Here is a 6,889-nt window from a genome sequence, read left to right on the forward strand (position 1 = left end):
CAGAGCCTCTATCCTCTACCCAAACCCTCAACTCGGACTTATAGACGCTTTCAGACTGCTTCTCTTAGAAACCCATTACAATTTAGATCCAAGATCATACCCAAAAAGAACTGCCTTTCCCTTATAGAGCTGTGCTCTATTTATACCTATCTATGGTCCACGGACCGACTTACTTCCTATTATCTTATGTTTTTTTTCGAGCGGACAACCATTTGACTCAGTCTTTTACATTTTGCGCTCCACATATTTCAGAGGTTTACAATATTTTTATCCTAATTTCTAGGCTATCAGACCCAAAACTGTTACACGGGACCTCTGCTACCCAACAGTCCCCCAACACAATCATCGTGACTCGTCCTGAGTCACTCGTTGGTGCGGCGAGACGCGCTACCGTGGCTTCGCGGTTCACCTCCCATTGAGTGACGCTCGTTGTCTGGCTCCTACTTCAGTGTTTGTGCCACTTCTTGTGACCGATGTTGCTCATTCTGCTTTGCTCAGTTAACATAGAACACCCCCTCATCAGATTTTAGCTTGAGCGGGGGAGCCGCGTACGAAACCTCCTTGTACCACTACAGCCACTTCCAACCTTCGTATCCGTTCTTCGCCCTGTCTGTCGCAGCTTGTGTTGCAATTTTGCAATACTATTGCTGTTGTCCATGAGATCCCACTCCTTAAGGTCTTTCAGAGACGCCTTAGTAACTTTGGTTCCTCCAGTGGTCTCCGTTTTTCCTTTCTTTTGCTGAGTCAGTGTGGGTCGCTAACCTGCCCGCGGTCGGGGCGATGGCATCTGGACCAATTTTGGTTTTGTCTCCCCTTTCTGGTACATCCCTTACTATTGAGGCAGCAAGCTGTGGAATGCCCACAGTTGTCAACACCATGCTCCTTAGATAGTCCTGCTGCTCTATCGGCCATATCACCACCATCGGGCTTATTCCTTGTGCAGAGATACTAACCAGCTCCATATCACTATGTGGCATATGATTTGCGTAAGTGTAGTTTGCTCGGTGGATGCCCCTCAGTGATTTATAAGCGATTCGAATTTCAAATTCCGTGATTCCCGCCTGTTCCGTGGAAGGTCTGTGGCAGCTCGTGCCATGTTTGGCTCGTACTCCTCTTCTTAATTGCCCGTCGCCTGCTCCTTTTTGCCATAATGCAGACATCTTGTCGTGAATAGTGACACGAACGATCACCTTTGCTCGGAGCAACACAGCAGCGTACTTCTGACCGTGCGACCGCGATCTTGATGATGAGCCAGATTGACGTGTATCCTGGCACTCACGCCTCTTTCTCCCAGACTGCTTTACCGTCCCGTGCTCTCTTTCAACTAGCTGGAGCGGTGAGATTGTCCCTCGAATGGTTAGTCAAGCGGCCAACCCGCCCATATAGAGCTTCAGGCGACTACCATTCACTCGGCCCGGGAAAGGGTCCCCATTGAGTTTGGAAAGCTGAACCGCGCCCTCATTGGTAACTTCTTTGACGACATAGAGTCCCAACCAATGAATTCGGAGTTTGCCAAGGAATTTCTTGAATTTACTGTCGTATAGCAATACTAGATCATTGTCCTTGAAAGTGCGCACCTTTATATGACGATCATGCCACACTTTTTCGCGCTGTTTCTGTACTTGCTGATGGAATCCAGCCAAAAACCGTTCCTCTTCCAGTTCTTTGAGCTGCGCGAGCCTTTCCTCGAACGCCCTGCAGTCTGCCATACCGGTGATTGCAGCTATCCGCAGACTAGGCACAATATATTCCATAGGCATAACAGCCTCCTGGCCATAGACTAACCGAAAAGGTGTCTGGCTTGTCAACTTCTTGCATGTGGTGCGATATGCCCATAGCACAGTAGGGATGTGCAAGTCCCAGTCATTTTGTCACACATTATAGACCTTGGTCAACGCAGTCTCCAAGATTTTGTTGAATGCTTCAACGGTCCCATTCGCTTGTGGGTGGTATGGCGTACTCTGCTGGTGGTATATCTGGAATTCTTCAGTGAGCGTGCTGATTATTTCATTCAAAAAATGCATCCCCCGATCACTCATTAGAATTTCGGGACATCCAAACCTTGTCAGTACATTGTCGAACAAAAACTTCGCAGATGTTGCAGCCATGCAATCTTAAATCGGCTGTGCCTCGGCCCATTGGGTCAAATAATCTATCGCGATGATGATATAACGTGCGCCTGTTTTCCCTCGTGGCTCGATAGGTCCTACGAAGTCGATTGCTCACTTCTTAAAGGGCTATAACATCATCTGTGGCTGGAGCGGCATTTCATCTCTCCGTGATGGTTTCCCCATCCGTTGACATACGTTGCAGGCTCGGCAATGTGATTTCGAATCCTGATGTAGAGTAAGCCACCATAATCCTACGCGAAGGATCTTCTGAGCTATGGCGCGACCTGCATAATGTCTACCAACAACCCCCCCATGTGCTTCGGCTAGGATCTATCCTTGTTCGAACTCCAGGACATATCAGCGCAATATCTTGTCGTTGCCCATTTTGTAGAGGTGGCCTGCAAGCACTGTAAATTCTGTCGCTCGTATCGCCAATTCCTTCTTCTGCTGAACGGAGTATCCCTGTGGCGCGGTTCCTGTAGTTAAGAAATGGATTATATCTTCAAAGTGACCATCTGCAACGTGCACCACATATAGTTGAGCATCCGGAAGTCCGTCCCCTAGATTTGTGGGTTCTTCGCCGATCTTAATTTGGGACAGATGATCTGGGCATGCATTTAGACGTCTCGGTTTGACGACGACCTCAATGTCATACTCCTGGAACAACAACAACCATCTACATATATGCCCCCCCAACACAGGTTTATTCACTATGTATTTCGCGCCGAGTGATCGGTATACATCTTAAAGTGACCTCCAAGCAGATAGTGGCGGAATTTTTGAAGCGCATATACCATCGTTAATCCATCGTGCTTAGTAGTGGAATAATTCTTCTCAGCTTTTGACAACTGGAAACTTGCGAACACAATCGGGTGGTCGATTCCCTCTGCTCCTGGTTGAGTAAGTACCGCCCCCAATGCGATACATGACGCGTCGACATGCACATGAAATTCGACGTCCCATTTCGGAAAGACCAATATAGGGGCTGAGGCCATCTTTTCCTTAAGCATCTCCAGAATTTTGTTACATTCCTCATTCCAACAATAAGTAGCGTCCTTCTTCAGCAACTATTCCATCAGAGCTGTGATTTGGGCGTAGCTTTTGATGAACTTTCGATAGTAGCCCGTGTGTCCTAGTGTGGCGCGTAATTGCTTGACACTTCGCGGCACTTGCAGATTGAGTATGACGGTGATCTTTGCCGAGTCCACCATCAGGCCTTGCTTACAGACCACATGGCCCAGCAGGTTCCCGAATGGGACAAGGAAAGTACACTTCTTCAAGTTTAACGCAATCTGATGTCAGCGGCAAGTATCCAACATCAACCGTAAGCTCGCTACGTGCTTCTTGACCAATCCAAACATGGTCCAGTCATCAAGATAGACTTCTAAGAACTTGTGGATAAATTCTTTGAATGCCGCAACTACTATTCGTGAAAATATTGCCAATGCATTCTTCAGTCCGAAGGGCATCACTATGTACTGAAAGCAACCCCATTCAGTAGCGAACATTGTCTTACTCCTGTCCTTTGGCGTGATCTTGATCTGGTGATATCCTGAGAACCCATCCGTGAAGGAGTAGGCTTCTTGTCCCCCCACATTTTCCAGCACTTCATCTGTAAATGGTGTTGGAAAGGGATCGTTGATGCAGGCATCATTGAGCTTCCTGAGATCCACGCAGATGTGAATCTCACCCTTCTGTTTCTTCTCCTGCACAACCATTGGACTCACCCAGTCGGACTCCTCGACTGGTTCAATGATTCCTGCTGCCAACATCTTGTCTAGTTCTTCGCGGACCTTTGCTTTATATTTTGGATTCAATCGGTAGGGCCGCTGCTTCACCGGTTTCGCGTCTAGCTTCAATGTTATCTTCATCATTCCTAAGTCTCCTAGAATCCCTTTTAGCTCTGTAATCTTTGTTGGGAACAAATCTCGATATTCCCGCAGCAACTCAACGACCTTCTCTACTGTGGTGTCATCCCAGTAGTCCCCAAGCATTGCATACTTCGGCTCTTCTTCGGTTCCAATATTCACTTGTTTTGTTTTTAATGGCACCGTGATATCTGGGTCTTCGATTTCGGGTCTGCGCACCTCCCGGCTCCCCTCTGATTCCGGAATATTGACGTTTCGCGGATCATCCTCATCATCTTCTATCTGGAGATTATAACATTCGAGGGCTTGTCTCAGCTGCCGCGACCAGTCGGGCTGCACAGTTTCCTCTGGCTCCAATGGTGTCTTGAATATGGCGGCCTTTACCAGTTGTAACGCTTCGTCCACGGGATCCATCCATTGATCTTCAAACAGGAATGTTGACAAAAACCCTGCACGCAAGATATCCCACTCGCCTGTGTCGTGCCAGAGCTCTGCTTCCGTGTACCAATTTCTAGGAATGACATCTAGGGTGTGATAAAACAAGTGCACCCATTCTGGCTGAGGTTCCTCTCTGTAGGATTTGATCCACCTGGTAAGGTGCATGTGCGGATCGTCACATCCATTGTATTCTCCACTACGCGGAGTTCTGGCTTCTCGAATTTGATCTTCATCATGCGCCTGCAGGCGCGCCAATCTTCGAACGTCCCTTCATGTGTGCCCCACCATCACGCAGGCGTCGCATGCAGCGTCTATCTCGTCGCATTGAACCATTGGTGCTCTGGTACTGTGATTTCAAATTTGGTCAAGAATTCATCTACCATCGTCAACCCATCATACTTCGACAATTCATGATCCTGGGCCTGTATGCGGTACAACGATTTCGTCACCACGTTGCAGTGTAGCGTGGTTACTTTCTTCAACCTGTTACGCCACCACTCGTCTTCCTCATCTAAATCAGAAGTGCAGAGTTCTTCATCACCCCATGATATTCTTCTATCCCCCAATGTCTTGACCCATCCTCGCTCTTGGGCAGACATTCTGTAGCTACAATTTACGTCGTCATCGCATTCTCCGTCGTGAATCGGTTCAATGTAGCGCGGCCCTTCAGCCGGATCTAGCGGAATGACGACGCAAGTGCATTTGTTTCAAATATCATTGTCTGTTTTTTAAGATTAATACCTCCGTTCATATCGGTGGCCCAATCTATTCCTAACAACGCAGGATAGGGCGTACTTTCATCCATGAGCTCAATAACTTCAAAGTCCGTGTGGGTACTTGCACCGTCAAGGTCTATCGTAACCCCTTGCAGCGTTCACATGGGCAGCACCTTCTGTTGATTTGCCATCTATAATTGGATAGGCGACCATTGTAGTGTAGGATTACCCATGTGTTCCCATGTCTGTTTTGGCAATACGTTGGCATCTGAGCCCAGATCCAAAATGACCTGCAACATCTCATAATCGCCAATTTGCACTGTTAACTGCATTTCCCTTCCGGTCCGTGATGCATGTCTTCCCAACTTTCGAATGATGCGCGGTTCACTCCATCCTGTGCATCTATTTATCACCTCTTGTAAGCCTTTAACCACCTTGTTGTTGGGAAGCAATTTTATACATGTCTCTAAAAAGGTAGTTATCATCGAGGGATCCTTGTTTGATTTGGGTTGATCTCTATTACCTGGGGTAGAGACCTTTGTGAAGCTCTCCCAAGCTTCCCGATATGTCTCCTTATCGCCCCTTGAGTTCCGTCCATCCGCTCCTGTGGCCGTGCCACTCCTCAGCACCATGTTAACCTTGGGATCTTCCTCACGGGGTTCGAACCTCATCATCTGCATATTCTGGGTCGTTGTTGGTTGCGCTGCTCTTCTTTCACGAATTTGCGCTATCAGTGTAGGACAATCTATTAGCTCATGATCGAACTATTCACAATAACTGCATGAAATTCTTGTTGGGTTGGTACAATCCCGCGCGTAATGTCCGGGTCCTCCGCAGTTGTAGCAGATTAGCTGCCCGCGACCCCTTCCTGGCCCCATTCCGCCCCGTCCTCGTCCACGGCCCTAGAACCCACCATGCGCGATCGCCACGGCTGGATCTTGACCTCGCACCTCAGTCTGCATTCTGTAAGCAGGTGACTGGTCCATTAACAATTGGTAGCTATAACAGTCTCTTTCCTCATGGCCCATTGACCTGCAAAAGTTGCAAAATAGTTGCTGGGGGGTCTGGTTGTATTTTGGTAATAGGTGACAGTTATCAGTGTTGTGCTTTCCTCCCACCTGACAGATTGCGCACCAGAGTGGGGTTGCGGTGCTCGGTCCTGTCTGTGCCTCTGGTCGCAATAGCGTTGGTCCCCCCGTTGCCACAAAATTTACTACGACCAGGCAGTGATCTTTATCGTGTCCCTGGCTTCTGCACTTTATACACCATACTTCCTCCCGAACTTCTACTCGCGGTATCTGTTCTTGTTTTATCTTCTTCATTTCAACACACAAATCTTGGATCTGCGCTTGGATTTGTTGAACTCCCAACCCCGGGTCTTGCAATGGAGTTTCATGTAACCTCATTGCTATCTCTAGTGCTTCGGCCTGGGTTGAGATCTTCTGTTGTGATAGAGCCGCCCTTAGATGTGGTGTTAAGGATGCCATAAACCAAGCGCAGTGTTGTGCGTCTGTCAAGGTCATGTTAGCCTCGCAAATAGTACTTTTCAGTCTTTGGTCCAAATCCCATGGGGTTTCTCCAGGCATCATCGCGATTTCTTTGAACCCTATAATTGACTGTGTTTCTGACCTCGGCCGGCTAAACTCCTTCTTCAATTCGGTCTGAATTTCTGCGGTCCCCGCCGTTGGGTGCTTGCTTGAATATTTTATGTACCATGTCAGTGCTCGGTCTTACAACGCGTTGACTAAGGTAGCTT

At 48.0% G+C, this 6,889-nt stretch overlaps 1 protein-coding gene across 1 annotated transcript; it reads right to left on the reverse strand.

The window, feature by feature from the left end:
• Positions 1-1,361: 1,361 nt before the first annotated feature.
• Positions 1,362-1,760, reverse strand: LOC149141936 (uncharacterized). Its single transcript, XM_089451364.1, has one exon. It carries the CDS (start codon positions 1,758-1,760, stop codon positions 1,362-1,364), a length of 399 nt encoding a protein of 132 aa, XP_089307490.1.
• Positions 1,761-6,889: the final 5,129 nt, after the last annotated feature.

Source organism: Pinus tabuliformis, chromosome X (assembly GCF_031772625.1).
Source record: "Pinus tabuliformis cultivar Carrire ecotype Pingquan chromosome X, CPIR1, whole genome shotgun sequence".
NCBI lineage: Eukaryota > Viridiplantae > Streptophyta > Pinopsida > Pinales > Pinaceae > Pinus > Pinus tabuliformis.

Bases quoted from the DNA above. Each gene is read 5' to 3' on its own strand.
- LOC149141936 (XM_089451364.1), bottom strand. From the start codon at position 1,760: ATGCCTATGGAATATATTGTGCCTAGTCTGCGGATAGCTGCAATCACC.